The sequence below is a fragment of the Centruroides sculpturatus genome, unplaced genomic scaffold, assembly GCF_000671375.1.
Source record: "Centruroides sculpturatus isolate CEXI.00-Female unplaced genomic scaffold, Cexi_2.0 scaffold485, whole genome shotgun sequence".
NCBI classification, from domain to species: domain Eukaryota; kingdom Metazoa; phylum Arthropoda; class Arachnida; order Scorpiones; family Buthidae; genus Centruroides; species Centruroides sculpturatus.
In genome coordinates, this window is record NW_019384760.1 from 187,342 (window position 1) to 204,466 (window position 17,125).

The 17,125-nt window shown below is 29.0% G+C and overlaps 1 protein-coding gene and 1 long non-coding RNA gene across 2 annotated transcripts in view; one reads left to right on the top strand and one right to left on the bottom strand.

Annotated features, from left to right (window-relative positions):
• Positions 1-17,125, top strand: part of LOC111628794 (kinesin-like protein unc-104) — a 219,622-nt gene continuing 202,497 nt past the window's right edge. Inside the window, exons 1-2 of the mRNA XM_023372640.1 lie at positions 1-225; positions 737-873. Of these exons, the coding sequence (XP_023228408.1) occupies positions 774-873 (100 nt within the window). The 5' untranslated portion in view covers positions 1-225; positions 737-773. The remainder of the gene's footprint in view (positions 226-736; positions 874-17,125) is intronic.
• LOC111628787 lies at positions 3,964-5,447 on the bottom strand. The gene is made up of 3 exons (XR_002757224.1): positions 4,897-5,447; positions 4,709-4,819; positions 3,964-4,604 (listed from the first exon to the last, which is right to left on the bottom strand). It is a non-coding gene; the product is annotated as an uncharacterized LOC111628787 (long non-coding RNA).

Sequence of the window (17,125 nt, forward strand, 5' to 3'; positions counted from 1 at the left end):
TCATTGCATGACGTCATCCCCGGTAAAGGTTCTCCGCAGTGTCGGCCATGTTTGTTCAATCTGCTAGTGGAAATGGTTTGAATTTATAGAATTAGAATATATTTTGCCATCGAGTGTTTCATAATGATAGGATGTAAAGACTATGTGGATGTAAACTAATATTAAACGTGAGAAAATTTCTAATACTGTAATAACTGAATATACAGTGTCTACGCATCTTAACAGGTACTTAATCCGGATAATGTTTTATATGTAATTTCTTATTATATACGCTTGTTAATATTAATGTATGTGAAATTTGCTTATATCAAACGTTTACTCTAGCGTTAGAGAAGAAAATCACAATTATTTTTACGCTTAATAATTATTATATGAAGTAACATATTCGGATACCGGCCATTATGATCAGCTTGTAATTTTATTTATTTATTTTTGAAATTGATGGAAAATTTCTAACCATTCCTACAATGGAAATGAAAAGTGTACATTTCTATCTATTGAAAATGATCTATTTCATTGAAAAGGAAGTCTTTTAATCGAAATTGATCTATTAAATTTGTTTGCTGCATTTTTACTTGACAATGTTTACAAACATCATTTGTATATAACAATAAAATAGATCTTATTGGATAGAAATTTAAAATATATTATGTTTATGTCAATTTTTTTTTTACTTGGTATGAAAAGTTCAAATTTACTTCATTAATTGTTAATTAATTATTATTTTTTTTTTCAGTTTTTATTTGTGATATATTTTTACCCCAAAAATCGTGATGTCTTCGGTTAAAGTGGCAGTGAGAGTTCGGCCCTTTAATAACAGGGAAGTGAGCCGAGATTGCAAATGTATCATTTCTATGTCTGGAAATACAACTAGTAAGTGTGGTTATTTATAAATTTAATATATAATTTTAAATAAAAGTGTTTTAAAAGATTGTATGTGATTTATATGTAATATATTATCTATATATATTTTTTTATGTATATGGAGATTGTACTTGAAGGTCTTATAGGAGTATTATAATCTTGATTAGCTTTTGAGAAACAATATTTTCATATAAGAAAATATTTACTATTTTTAGTAAAATAGTGTATTATCAACTTAAATGTGTAGGTGGAGTCTATTTTTGTTTGTTTTTATCATAATTGAGATTTTAGGGCCATCTGTTTGAACAATATCTAACTAAGGTTGTATTTATTCAAATTTAAATATGATAAAGAAAAATTGAATTAACTGTGGTTTATATTTTAAAAATATCTTGTTAAATATGAAAGATTTAAGTCAAAATCTTATTTCAATGAACATTTCTATATACAATACATTTCTTAAATACTAAAAATATTAGTGATTATATTAATTTAATCAAATATTGATCAGAAAATAAATATCAATATTGTGGATAGTATTTAAACAAAAATTAATTAGATATAGTTGCTTGCCATAGATATACAATAAGACTTTGTGGTGTTTAATTTTATATTTTGAATAAATTCTGTCACATATATCACTGTTTATACTTGTATATAATGTGTACAGAATTATATGAAAATGCACGTCTCTATTTGTATATACTGTAAATATATTTATAACAAATAAAACAAATTAAAAGAAAATTTTAAAAACTTACAGAATTATTATTTTTTAAACATTAATGTTTTAAAGCAACATATCTGAAAGGTTGTTTTCCTAGAATTTGAAATAGTTATTTTAATTTACTTAATATTCGTTCTGAAAGAATAGAAGAAATATTGCATTATTTTACAAATGCATTAAATGTTTATATTAAAAAATAAAAATTATCTAGTGTATGTATGTCTGTTTAAATGTATGACACATTTAACTTAGATTATGTCATGATTTTAAACATACGTATTTTGTCTTCATCTTAAATCTATTGATTTCAATTATTATAAGATATATATTTATTAATAATCTTTAATACAGAAATAAGTATTTTTGTGAATGCTATCTAAATATAAATCATTATTATTGCAGTATCAATTAAAAGTATTTCTAATATGATTTTATCTTTTTTGTTATGTGATATTGTCTAAAAAGTCTATATGACTTAATTACACAAGACTTGAGATTGCAAATGAATTTATTGTGATTAAATCTTGTTATAAACATACAGTAAGTTCTCACTTAATGTTGTTTTGTTATAAGGTTGATGAGAAAAGAATATAAGTACAGTAGATTTGTAATCATTTACAATTATTGTTGGAAAAACAATAAAATTGATTCTGTGAGGTGGGAATTAAATGCTGGAAGTAGCAAACACAATCCAGTAAGAATAATAATAATAATAATAACTAAATTCTTTTCTTGAAATCTAATTAGTACAATTTGCATTCACTATATTTCACCTTTTTTCAAATAATGTAAACTTATATCCACACTAACAACATGTAAGATATCATTTAAAGTCAATGTAAATTGTAAACAAACTTTTCCTGTTTGCATTTATCATTTTACATTTATAACATTCTCTATAGTTCATTGGAATGGCCAATTGCTTTCTTTTGAACTGTGTGATTATAGGAGGTGTTCCTTACAATTTTTACTTACCAAACATTTATTTCTTATTCAGGGCTTTAAAGAGCTTGTGCAGAGCCTGGGAGTAGAGCAGGCCTCTTTAACCATCTTTTTTTTTTTTTTGAACAAATGAAATATTTAAAATGATTCTTTATTAATTAATAAAAAGCAGTATTAAAGATTTTATTTTCTGTTAGTAAAAATAACATGATTTTTATAGGGGTAGGAACCATTATTGACTCCTAAGTTTTCTTTGGGTTTAGGGAAAAATGTCAGCTCTCTCTCTCAATGGCATTGTCCTTATTACTGTATTCATCTTTATAAGTCACCAGTGATGAGGATTAAGCTTTTCTTTCCATACCTCCCACTACTATGTCACTCACTGATTCACAAAATTTGGTAAATAATTATCTGACTTGTTTTCATTAATCTTTCTTCAATGCATGTATACCTCATATTTCAATCTTTACTATTAGAAGAGTTTTGGGTCTTAGATGTTTGATGTTTTTGTGACCAGAAATATTGCCTTTGGAACTTGATTTTATTTATATCAATTAGCCTGTGGTAAAATTGGTTTAATGAAATGAATTTTACCACATTGCTTTAAAGTCAGTTTCTAAAAATCCATTGATCCATGTTAAATGAGGACTTTTTTTCCTTTTGCTCTTTTTGCCCTGTGGGCACTAAGAGGGCCTCTTTTAGCAAGCACATTATGGGTTTGGCTAGGCCCACAATTGGATGACTGGGTGGAGAGTCCCTTTCCACCCAGTCACCCCATTTTGAAGTAGTAATTTTTAAAGGATTTTTAGCAAATTTCTCTTTAAATAAATTTTTTTAATATTTGATTTTACAGTAATAGTTCTTGAAAAATATGTCACTTCTGAAAGTCTTTGCTTTTTTCTGTAGAAAACTCAGGTTATATTTATAATAAACTATCGGCAATATGTAACTGCAATACTTAAACTTTTATTACTTGTTTAAATATGTTAAATTTTTATTATAATTATTATCTTTTTAATTTTAATGTTGGTCAAGATTTAGCATTTGATTGCAGTCATCATGTTATATATCATAGGTACTGTAGAAGTATGTTGCTTGATCAATAACAACACAAAGAAAAGATGAATAATGTCTGTGTAGGAAAGGTCATAATTTGATATATCAGGAAAAGATTCCTAAAATGTAAATAAAAATAATAAACTGAAAAAGTAATTCATTGAATGTTTTTAGATATACTGTATTTGGAAATAAGTAAAAAGAAAAAAAACTGATGTTTTTTTTAATCATAATTTTTAGATCAGAATATATACATATTTTTGTATTTCTCTTAATATATTAACAGAGATCTATTTTTAATATTTTTTCATTTTTAATAAGGGTAACTCAATTATTAATAATTTCAGCAATTAATGATTCATATTTTTGTTTTTGGACATTAATTACAGAAGCAAAGATGTTAATTTATGTAATTTATAAAACAGATTTTATAACAAAGTGTTATAAATCCATTTTATATTTAGAATATTAAATAGAATATTAAAATATTTTGGTATGAAGTGTGTATGTTATGCTGAATCTGATCCATTTAGTGAAAGAGGCAAATTTTCTGCTGAATCCATAAAATTGGCTACTGTACCAAATGACACTAGTGCAGCATTATGATAAATTCATGAACTTACATATTTTGCATTACTCTTTATTTAATTTTCTAGACTAGACTGATTGTACTGTACAACAAAGTCTTAGATGTCAAGCCAGTTGCCAAGTGGATAAAATCACTGAATATTGGTAGTTGCAGTGGATTTGCACCTCACCAATGGGCTGGCCATTTGGAGATTTCTGCATTTTTTTTTTTGTGTCTCTTAACACTTAAACAGAGGCCAGTTTCCCATAGAAAATTTTTCCTGGGCAGATCATCCTTGAGTTGCATTGCTATATCCCATTAAACTAAGCCAAACCAGCAATTTTAAAATACAAAAATCTTAACTTAAAATTCCAATAGATGTTGACAATGGAGTAACTAGGTAGATGCAACAAGAGAATAAGCCCAGGGTCCAGGACAAAGAGGGAGCTATAAAATGGTTATAAAAAAAAAATATGATGATCAGATTTTAAATTTTGCCACCATAGAGACCAGTTCTTTAATGTTTTTGTTTAAAATTAAAAATAACTGACCATTTCTATTGTATTTATTTATTTTGTATATTTTTTTCCAAAAAGGAGGAAGTCAGAATAAAATTTTGCACAAGCACATGAAAAGCTGGTTATAGCACTTTGTATTGATTTCTTAATTTAAAATAATATAAAATAATAAATAATAAATAAATAAATAAATAATAAATAATTTTGTTACATTCACTCACCTCACAAGCATTTGTAGACACCAGTATCTTTGGCTGTATTTTATATTTTTATTTGCGATACTATATTCTGTTTGATGGAACATGAGCTTTTTGAAATAATTTTTGATGAGTGGTTAGTTTCATTGATCATTAAGACATCAGAAGTAATAGTAGTTATTTAATGTTTTAAATGCATTTTTTTTACATAAATATAAAATAAAATGCAATATACAGTTGGTTAAAAATTTATGATCCACTACATATTTTTAGTTTTTTCAAAACTAACAATGTTTAATGGTCAATTATTATTCTCAACAAATTAAGTACAATAAATAATCAAGTTTTGAACAATTAGTTCAACAATCTTAACACATTTTAGTTATTAGTTTTATAAAAGTAAAATTTTCACTGTTAATAAATTATAAGACCACCATGAAAACAAATATTGAGAAGTAACTTTTTTGTTGATTAATAGTTGATTGTTGCTCCATTTCTTCATATCACTTTAAATAACCTGTTTGGCATTGATTCTATCAATTTTTTCAGTAGGTCATTGTCAGTAATGTTCCATTGGTGCATAATTTTACATTCAAGTTCATGAACACTTGAAAATTGGTGATTGTTTGTGTTTGTATCTTCTAACTTAAAATTCCTCAAAGGTTTTAAAGGGATTTAAGTCAGGACTTCTTGATGGCCAAGATAAAACATTAATTTTCCTTGCCTTAAACCAGTCTTGAGTTGCCTTTGAGTCATGGTAGGTGGCATTGTCTTGTTGGTAGTACCGTTTTCTTCCTCTGAAATGTGATCTAAATGGAAACAAATGTTTTTCCAATAACACCTGATAATTTTCAGATTTTAATTTAATGCTAACTTTAACAAGAACAAGTTTAGCATCATAACAGAATGCTTTCCAAACCATGAGAGAGCCTCCACCCATTTGTCTACTAAAACATTCTTTAAGTGCCTTGCGCAAAGTATGCAATATGCATTATTCCCATCTGGATCATCAAGATTAAACTTATTTTTTGTTTCTTTAGAATTAAGCACTTATTTTTTATATAGAAATAGAAAATAAAGTCTACTTTTTACATCAAAAAGAGTGTTCCTGTATGATAAGTTCTCTATAACAATTTTGTGGTTAATTATTGCATATGTACCTCAATCAATTTGGGCTTTTCCTTTAGTTTTGTGTAACTTTTGTTTTTGTTTTTCCTTAACATTTTCCAATCAGTTATATGTGAAAATTTACCCAATTTCATATGAAATTTCTCTTGTGGATATGTTCTGTTGAATTTCCAGACCAAAAACATGCCTGTAATCATGTGAGGACAATGATTTTTTTTAAAGTCAAACAACCACTGGATTACATTGGGCAATTTTTCTGCAATTATATTTAATTAATTACTAAATAATTTGTCACTAGACAGAGGCATTAGGTGCCATCCCTCTAGCACCTAAATTATTTAATAAATATTAATTTAATTATAATTATTAAATTTGATAAGAGGTGGCACCTAATGCCTCTGTCTGGTGACAAATTATTTAGTAATTAATTAAATATAATTTCAGAAAAGTAGCCCAATGTAATCCAGTGGTTGTTTGGCTTTACAAATTTATCAGGATTCATGGTGTTTGTTTATAGTGGGGTTTCTTTTTTTACCAAATTTCTTGTACTGTAAATAACTATTTTTTTCCAAAACATGATGAGTTGCTGTTTTGGACCTATTAAGGAGACCAGCTATGGTATGTATTGTTATGCTGGTGCTGGTTACTCAGAAGGGGCTTCTGAGTAACCAGCACCAGCATAACAATACATTTTTGGATATTTTTCTCCTCCCAATTTACTTATTCTTGGCATGGTGTTTAGCCACAACCACTCAAAAATAAACTTAAGAACATTATTAAAGTTAGTCATGTGATATCATGGAAAACTAGCATAGTATTTAAAATGCCTACTCAAACTTATTTTATTAACAGGACGTATTATACCGATGTCTGTGTTCAGCAAAAGTTAAGAAAGCTTATCAGATAAAACAAACAGTCTTTATTTTTCATCTGTACACTTTATACACGATATTGTGTTTCAGACTAGTTCGTCCCACATCAGCATTCAATATTTTCTAAAACAAATCATTAAAATCAATACAAATTTATAAAATCCCAACAATAAAAACCTATTACATTAAATTACTTAGTTTTTTTCATTTTTAAACACTTCGAAAATCAGAATTACAAACAGAGCTACTTTTATTATATTTCTTAGATATCTGTATAATATCAATAAATGTAAGTTACATTATTAAGTTTTTTTTTATTTTTAACATATTTACAACTTATATATCATATTCCAACTTTCACTTGAACTTATTAACCTATTACTAGATGCTCTCTCTTATATCCCGTCATTCCTTCTGTCGATGATTCTATTCCATGATTGGTGGATTTCTCTTTTCATATTGTTGTTCATTCTGTTCTGTTGTCTTGCTATGTTTAATTGTAATTTTGAACAAAAGAAAACATATATAGGAAAAACAAAAATAAAATTGAAAATACATTTAAAAGAACATATTCGAGCAATTAAAAATAATTATGCAATGTCTGCAGTAGCAGAACATTGTAATACAACTGGGTGTGAAATAGATTTGAGTACTATAAAAATAAAGAAAAAAGAAAAGAATAATTTCAAAAGGCAATTATACAAACACATTTACATATGGGGATGCTATAGTGTACTCAGTATTCCACAAATTCAGTGGTGTTCCTACTCTAATCCCGGCTACAGCATACCAGCTGCAACATTACATTAATGCGGCAATTGCCCCTTTAATCAGAAGACCCTTTAATTAAAAGACCATAGGGCCTTTCTGTTATCTTCCAGCCAAGCTGCTATTGATACTGAACTTAATGCTATTTGCTCTGCAGTAAATGAGGCAGGCTATACTAATGCCAAGTTTATGTACTGTACATCTTAAATAAGGTAAAAAGATCGCTTTTTTCCGCTACTACACTACATCTCCCAAAAGAATCCACAACAGTCCTTTTGTGGTCCATCCACAACAGCTACTGTTTTGTGGTCATGTCACTGTCTGTATTTGCCATATTTTTACACAGCATGCGCTTTTTCTGCCAGTTTCTCCGCAGCCAAGTCTTAGGAGGTTGCTATCCAACGACAGAGATCCTACTTCCACACTAGAAAGATCTGGGGTTTATTCTATCCCACTGGAAAATGTCGGGTGGTCTCACCCATTATATTGGTGCGACAACCAGAATGTTGTCTTATCGTATTTCGGAACATCAGTGTTCTATCAGGGCAGGCAAGAGTGAAACTGAGCTCGCTAGAACACCAACACACCCCATTGTGGGACCAGTTGGTCATACTAAGACATTGTAATAACAGAAGCCTCGTGTATATTTGGGAGGCCCTCCTTACCAACATACTAAATTGTGCAACACCCCCACACTTGATTTGCCCCCTTTGTGGGTTAACTTGTTTAACTGCCTAACACAATATATCTAGCTCCACAGTTTGGATGCTTATAGCACATGTGCATTATTACTACACGTGTTTTTATTTAAATTCTTTTTCTTACGTTCTATCGTTGCTTTCATTCCAAAACATTAATACCGTTGGAATAATTTGATATTCATATTCAAAAAAAGGACTTTAACTGTTTTTAATGACCTGACGAAGCGCTTTTGACGAAAATAATTATCGTCAAAAGCGCTTGTTGATCTAGCAACATTCATTTGTAATTTAACGTCTATATGTTAAGAAGTTTCTCCTATTAAATGATCAGCATGCTGTCCTTTTCTGAATTATAGTTAATTTACTGTCTATGGAAATTTGACTTTTGTAAAACTAATAACTAAAATCTGTTAAGATTGTTGAACTAATTGTTCAAAATATGATTATTTATTGCTTTATTTTCTTGAGAATAATAAAACATTGTTAGTTTTCAGAAAATTAAAAAAAAATGTGGTACAGTAGTCTTATAATTTCTTAACAGACTGTAATTATTGATTAAAATTATTTATATTAATTTTTTTTACCATCTTGCTGACAAATAAAAATGGTAATGATGTAATTACCATTTTTATTCTTTTAAATTTTTTAAACCCCAGAATGCCTTATTAAGAAGTATAAAGTAACATCAAGTATTTTTCAAATAAAAAGACAATACTAAAATAAAACTTTGATTACGTTTTCTAAGCCATAATTCAATAAGTGAAACAAAAGTTGGTATCTTATTGGAGAATATAAAATATTCATTTCACAAATTAGAAAAATTTTTGCTATTGGGTTGTTCGGAAAGTAATTTCGTTTTTTTTCCTGTGGAAAGAAAAACAATATTTTTTTTATAATAAATAAATATTTTATTGAATTATATATCGACCATTTTGGTCAAATACCTGTTGTCATCATTTCTGGTAATAGCATGATTTCACATTCATAAAAGTTTTGATTGTTGCTTACAAAAAACTGATCCAAGTGATTTTTGACATTGTCATTTCAAGTAAATGTCTTACAGTTAAAAAAAATTTGTATAGACCAGAGTTATAACAGTTTGTGAACAGTTACCAAACTTGTGTGAAATTTGACATTATCATGGTAATTTTTGTTTTGTTGATCAATTCTGGCTGTCTTTTCTGTTTGATGATATTACTCAATTTGTTTACTTGATGGCAGTACACTTTTGAATCAATTATTAAATTGGTAAAAGCTCCAAAAAAAAAAATTTTCTTAAAATCCCACCAAAGAGAGCATCTCTCTTTAAGAACATGTGGAACCCATATATCGAGCTTTGAAACAAAACTAATTTGTTTCAAGTAATCATAAACAGGATTTAGATTTTGGATTTTTACAGTTTTTATACTTATGTAATCATCTTATTGTACACCCTTTTTGTTTTATTAAATGTTTTTACTTTGATTCTTGAGTGTTTGTGCCCATTATCATTGGTGTGATAAGCCCTTACTATTATCTGCCTTATGGTTATAGATATTTTAATTAATTTAATCATAAACAGTTCAATTTGGCAAATTTAATCTCTTAGTGATTTTACGTGTTGTTTTTCGGCAGTTTGCTTCAATCAGTACCTTTATTTTGTTTTCATTGGTTTCAATTGGCCATCCAGAACATGGTGCATCTTCAATATTGAAATTGCCAGAACGAAATTTTGTAAACCAGTTTTGGCACTGTCATTCTGTCAATACATTTTCTCCATACATGTCACACAATTTTTTTCTTGCTTGAACAGCATTCTTACCTTTTCGGTAATAAAAGAGCAAAATATGCTGAAAATGCTGCTTTCTATCTTCCATATTTGATAGGACACAAAAAATGAACAATTGCACAAAATCAAACAAAATTTTTTACAAATAAGCCTCAAAATGCTTGCTGTCAAAATATTCAATGATAATATGGTTTAGAATGAAAATGGTGGGAAAAATACAACTAATCCGTCTAGTGGTAAAAAAAACAACCCAATTTCTGAACAACCCAATATTTTATGAAAAAGGCAGCATTTGTGGATTTGGCATAACATATATATTATAAAAATTGCTTATGCCTCAATATAATATATTAGGTAATGTGAAGATTTTAATGATAATGAATACGATATATTTATTATTTAACATATACATATTGGTAGATCTGTTTCCATTGAGAGTAAGAGTACAATATGCAATTTGTAAACTTTCTAGAGGGGGAAGATCACTTGGTTTATATATAGTAGTTTTACAATAGTATATCATTTTACTATTAAGGATAGGTGACACAAAGATCATGGTAGTAGTATTGCTATAATTGTTAGAAAAGAATTGCAGATAATCCACATATAGCAATTTTTGAATAACTTTAAAACATGCATGAAACATTGAAAGGATACTACTAAACAACATTCCATTGGTGTTTAAGATACAATCACGTAGATATGTTTATTCTAAACGTAGTCAAGTATGTTTACCTTAAGCATTCCTAACATTGTTGTCCAGCAGTATTGACAGCAGTCAAAACAAAATGGCTGATGACCATGTGTGTTTCATATGGTATCTGTTGTCGAAATTGTAATAAATTTTTTTTATTATAAAAGTCTATTATCTAAAATTATAAAAGCACACAGTTATAATTGTATACTTTTATAATTTTTATGTTCTGTGTAAAATTAAACTTTTAGTTTTATAAAATTGTAAAATTTTTGACACTGAAGAGTTTGATAAGAAGGAAAATGAAATTATTTCTGGTTGAGATACTTATGTTTCTGTAGAGCTGGAGATATGAAAGATAGAAGGACAGGGCTTCTACTTATCCTAATTTTTTTTTTTCTTAAAATGCCATACTTTGTTCTACTTTCTGTTACTTTTTTCTACTTTTCTTACTTTTTGAGTGTTAAAGTTTTGGTAATTATATATCCAAACAAAAATATTTAAGATGTAAAAAATTTATGTCATGTAAAAAATTATGACAATTTAGATGACAGTCAAGATTTTTTCTTAGGTCTTTTTTCTTAATACTTACAGGAAGTGCTAAACTTAACTTTATCAAAGAAAAACTAAGAAAAAAAATTTAACTGAAATTATGACAAGTAAAAAATTGTCATAATTTTTTACTTGGTGTAGTTTTTTTATAACTCAGATGTTTTTGTTTGGATATAAATTGTTTTTTGGTTAATGATTATGTTACTACATCAAGACCGAAGATGATGTACTGTACAGTTCAGTTGGTGCTTGGCAATTGACAGCTGCCAACCAAACACTTTTCATACACTGTTAGTAAAATTATTATGAAAAGTTTTAATCTGTATAAATTTGAGTTTTTGTTATTCTGGATAATATTTTGAATGAAAATCATTCATTTTAATGCAAGTTTTTCCTTACAAACATAAAATGAGTGATAGCAGTAAAATAGCTCTATAGGAAACTCTTGTGAACTTTCACCTATTAGCCTGGAAGTTTTGCCAGCACTTCACTGATGATGAAAATGGCTTAAATTTAAAATTTGAGTTATTTCAGCCCATTAGTTTTTTCTCTAGGAGTATTTGCAGTGCCAGATGAAAAGAAAATACATATACTGTATATTACCGTTTCAAAGCCCGATGTATTGATTCTAATCCAAACGCTTACTATAATTGATCAGACTATTATTATGCTGTAATTAATAATTAGAAACTAAGTAATTTGGTATTAGAGATAATGTTAGATGTCATCTCTTATCTAAATTAATAATTATAATTTAAATAATTTAGAATCATCTGGAAGAAAAGAACTGGTCCAAGGCAGTGCTTGAACCCAAACCCACAACCTCTGCTTGCATCCTGAGCAAGCCTTCGTTTCCAGATGGATGTACAGTAGAACCTCGATTATCCGGACTAATTGGGGATGAAGGTAGTCCGGATAAGGAAAAATCCGNAACATTTTTCCAGAATATTCTGAATCATAGTCTGATTAATTTTGGCAAGAGTTTGGATTAGAAGAAAATATAGCTTGTTTTGGTGATTTTTGCACTTTTCAATTGCTTATATTTCAGCACCCTCTTTATTGAAAATGCTGAAATTTTGCATACTACCTAAGAAAAAAATTATCTTTTGAGTGAGATATTAAGAATTACTGGTTTTTGGGAGTGGAGAAATTGACTTCTGAGAATTTGCAACTCTGATTTCTATATACAATATATATAGTCAGTCAGTGACTTTTTCACTTGGTAGATACTACTATGACACTCAAAAAAACTTTTTTTTTCCATTCATTATTTTAGACTGGATCAAAAATTCTTTTGTAGACTTGTGTTTTTAAAATGTTATAGCTATTTTTCATCTTAGTTTTTTTGTTGTCCACATTTCACAGAAATATATCAACTGTGTAATGTCAAAGGAATTTTAAAGCCATCAAATAGATTGTTAGGTTATGTTGAAAAAATGCACCTATTGATAGATTGGCTGTCAAAATTTTTCTGCAACCAAACAATGGAAGACATTTGACCTCAAGGACAGTAACAAAAATAATGATTAGACAAAAGAACAGAAGATCTAAAACTATTAACAATATTCAATCATAGAATCATTGTTGCAAACAAAGAGCTGGAGAAAGACTGTGTCTGCAGCATAGACTAACATTACTAGATGATAGGAAATCATCAAGAAATTGTTGTTCTATTGACAATCATGGTTTCTTGATTTGTTTTTCATATGGAAAATAAAGCTTATTTCATACTCATGAATGAATTAAGATTTATTTATCATATATAAAAGAAGCTGACTTCTGTTATATGTGACAAACACTAACTGCTTATCTTTTAGTCCCAGGACTTCTAAAAAATTCTGCATTTTTGTTAGTCTAGTTCACTTAACTTTGCTTTTATGAGACAGGAAATTAATTAGGCATTTATTATTATATGTAGAACAATTAGAGAAATTACAACTGGTCACTTAAAAGGGATATAAGACCACCTAGGAGAAAATTGGAATGTTTACTTAAGAGAGATGTTCACTTACATGAGATTTAAGTAACATAATTTGTAGCATTTTCAAGGGGAATTTTATGACTGTTCACTTATGCAAGATGTTAACTAAGAGAGTTTTACTGCATTTGTTTTTATTTTCTTTTACAAACATTTTTCAATACTGTACTGTACTGTACATGGTGGGTCAGGATGATTGACTTTACTGAAGGGATGATGGAGCCCACATATTATAAGTACTGGGTTTTCCATTAAATATGATAGAACTTTGAATTGAAATAATATGAAAACTACAACAGACAATAGAATGCTAATTGTTTTATTTTATATTATATTTAGTGGCATTATGCATGAAAAACTATATTGTTTAAATGGCTGCCATTATTGTGTTTGACAGAGTGAATAGGATAATAAAGTTAACTCAATTTTTGATGACTGACACAGATCATGTTGTATCTTGCCAATAACACAAATTTTTGCTTTAAGATCATCAACAGTTTGTGACTTATTGGAATAAACAAGGGATTTAATGTGACCTCGTAAAAAGTAATCCAACAGAGTGAAGTTACAAGATTGTGGTGGCCAGTTAACAGCTGCATTTCTTGAAATAATCCCTTCAGTGAACTTCATGTTGTATTACAGTATATGCATCAACAACTGATCCAGTTTCTTCAAACTTTTTTTACTAAATGATGTATTGCAAGTTCTGTTGACTGGTTATATTGACCATATATCAAACAAAATGCACAAAATTGTGAACCGCCGGGGAGGTTGGAGGTCTCCCTTTCAGGCTACAAGTCGTTAAACCTGCTCACTTGTCAAGATGGCTAAATTTTAAATGTGGTCCCGAAGGGTAGGGATTCTTTTTGTCAGGTCGAGTGGAGGAGGTGAGAGGGGTCGTCGATTAGGCGTATGCGATATGCGAGTAAATGATGCCAGTTAACAATGAAAACAACAATTTATTAGATTAACGAAAATTAACGATTACAAACTGTAACATCTTGGGAAATGAATTTAGTTCGCTAGCTCCTAACTCGCGGAGAGAGAGTTTACATTAACTGCTGCATATCTCTAGTATACTTCCACGTAGATGGGAAAAATTTAGTCCTTTTTGCTGGTGATCGATGCACAAAATTAGAAATTCCTCCGAGACTTAACCCTTTCTGACAGCCGTAGATGTGAGACTCCCCCGAGGAGGAGGAAAGCAGTCGCTTTTATAGTTTCAGGCTGGGGAAATTAGTCATGTGATCCCCTATTGTGAGAGGTAGAGTTGGTCCTGCAGGTGTGGGGGTTAAAGTTGTTCCCGGGACTAAAACAAAATGACGAATTCGGATTTTAACTATAAACTTTTTGTCTTTCAGCATAGGAATGTCATTGTTCGAGGGTTGAATGTTTATATTAACGATGAAAGTTATAAGTTTCTATCGATATTTGATTATTTTTTCCGACAATATTATTTTAACGAGGAGGCGACAAATTTATTTCACATACATCGAAAATTTAGGGGGGAAAATGAACAATTTTGGCCTTACTCTGAGGTCGGATCTCACAAAATGTTAACCAAACTAAACAAGAATTTTGATAAGTTTTTATTAATTTCAACATATGGAGGAACTGTAAATCTTTCCATGATGATTTACCAAACACTACAGAACAGTTACATAAATTACCCTAATAATTGAATTAAAACTGAGGTTCCTGTGACAGTTTAAAATTCTATGTTCTTAATCTAAAAACACTGTAAACATGTAGTTTACTTAACTGTAAACTTAAACTACTGTATAACTAAAACACAATTAGTAAAACATTTTAAAATGTTTTACTAATTGTATTGGTATGAGTTTTTATAAAATCTCTACTGAATTTTATAAGTTACTTCATAATTACTATATTTGATGACTTACAAAAGTGATGGCTCAATGCAAATAGTAACATGTCCAGAATGTAGATTTAAGTAAAATCAAAGCAATATGCCAATTTTTTCTTAGTAGATATTATTACATTTTGCATCTGAGCTCCCCATTTGGAAACTATAGACCATAAAAATAAAAATTACAATTAAAATTAAGAAGAAAGTTGAAATTAAAAAATAACATTATAAGAATTAAACATTGGTGGCAATTTTAACATTTTAAATAAAATATGATACTGAAATATTGCTTTTCTTAAAATTGTCGTATTTTTTATTCTTTGTTGGTGGGAGTAATGAAAGATGAAATTCCCCATCTCTCATCAAATTGCACCATGAACACAACTTCTAGTAAGATTAAAATTACTAATTTACAGATTTGAAAAATGCTGAATATTTCTTTTCATTTTTTTTATATGGGACTGATTTCATATGTTTATTTGATTGTTCCTAGGTCAAATCAAAACTTGCAGTCTGAGGAAACATTTATGATTAATGTTCACAGACACACTTTCTATAATATGCTAATTGCTCTCAATCTCAATAACAGATATTTTAATTTTTGAATAGTTTTCATATACAGTGGGTGATCGGTTAACGAACATAATTCATTCAACACTTTGTTTGTTATCCGAATTGTTTGTTAACTGATTATCGATTTACCATAGGTTTTTATGGGAATTTGATTAATTTGTTCCGGATTCCAAAAAAATAAAAAATATATACTTTTTTACTATGTTCATTTATATGTAATAGTAAAAATACATATATATGCAGTCTTGCAGTTTTATTAGTCATGTTTTTTCTGTTTGTGGGGTTAAAGAATCTGTCCAATGTTTTTCTCTTTTCTTCAGGATTTTTCAGAAGTAATTAATAGTATTATAATTGTAAAGATCCCCAACCCCATTAATCTTATTCTGGTTTGGATGCCACTTGAATGATGGTTGTTCTGACATCCTCCCACTTCTCCAAAAGATCTTTAGTAGCAGATGTTGACATTGGTCCTCTTTCATCTTCCTCTTTTTCAAAAGAAAACAAATTTTGCTGAGTTTCTTGGTATTCTTCATTTGAGAGTTCTTGGAGTTCTGTCATCAGATCAGTTTCAGGTTCTATTATGACCTCTAAAATGCTCTTTATTTCTCAGATGTGATTTTCATTACTCCATAAGCAGCTTGAGACTTCTTGATTTATCTTTCATAGCTAAGATTGTGCCTACTGTAGACCTGTTCAAGCCATACCACCTAGCAACATCAGACATCTTGTGCCCATTTTCTACCTTGGCTGTTATCTCTTATTTGGTTTCTATGGTGAGCACAGTTCTTGACACTCCTCTTTTTAGTCTCCATAATATTATCAGTTTCTTTTTTAAATAAAAGTTCAGAAAAGCACTTACAAAAATTCAGAGAACAGAAATCAACTAGTCCACAAAAAATTATTTAAATGCAAGGCCCAGATGAAATTCAAAATTTGGTATTAAAACGTTAATGAATATCTGATGGGACAGTTAAACTTTCACCTTTCATAAATAAATCCTGACACAAAACTTAACAAGTGCCCATCCGACAGTTTCGTGAAGACTAAAAAAATTATTTATCAGAAAGGTAAACAAAAAGCTAGAATTACAAGGGAGAGTTTCAAAATTCAGAGGAATACTATCTGATTGGTATCGGGTTGAGCATCGGTGTTGACGTCTCCCATGTTTTGAAAGGTTTCAAATTGTTACCTGAAAACAAGGAAAAATCAATTAGTATTTGTTATTTTCTGTCGCTTCTTTTTATGTTTGTTCAGTAAAGTGTTCGTTGTCCGATCATAAAAATCGTGAAAGTGTTCGTTATCTGATTTGTTTGTTAACCGATTACCCACTGTATTTGATAATTTAACTT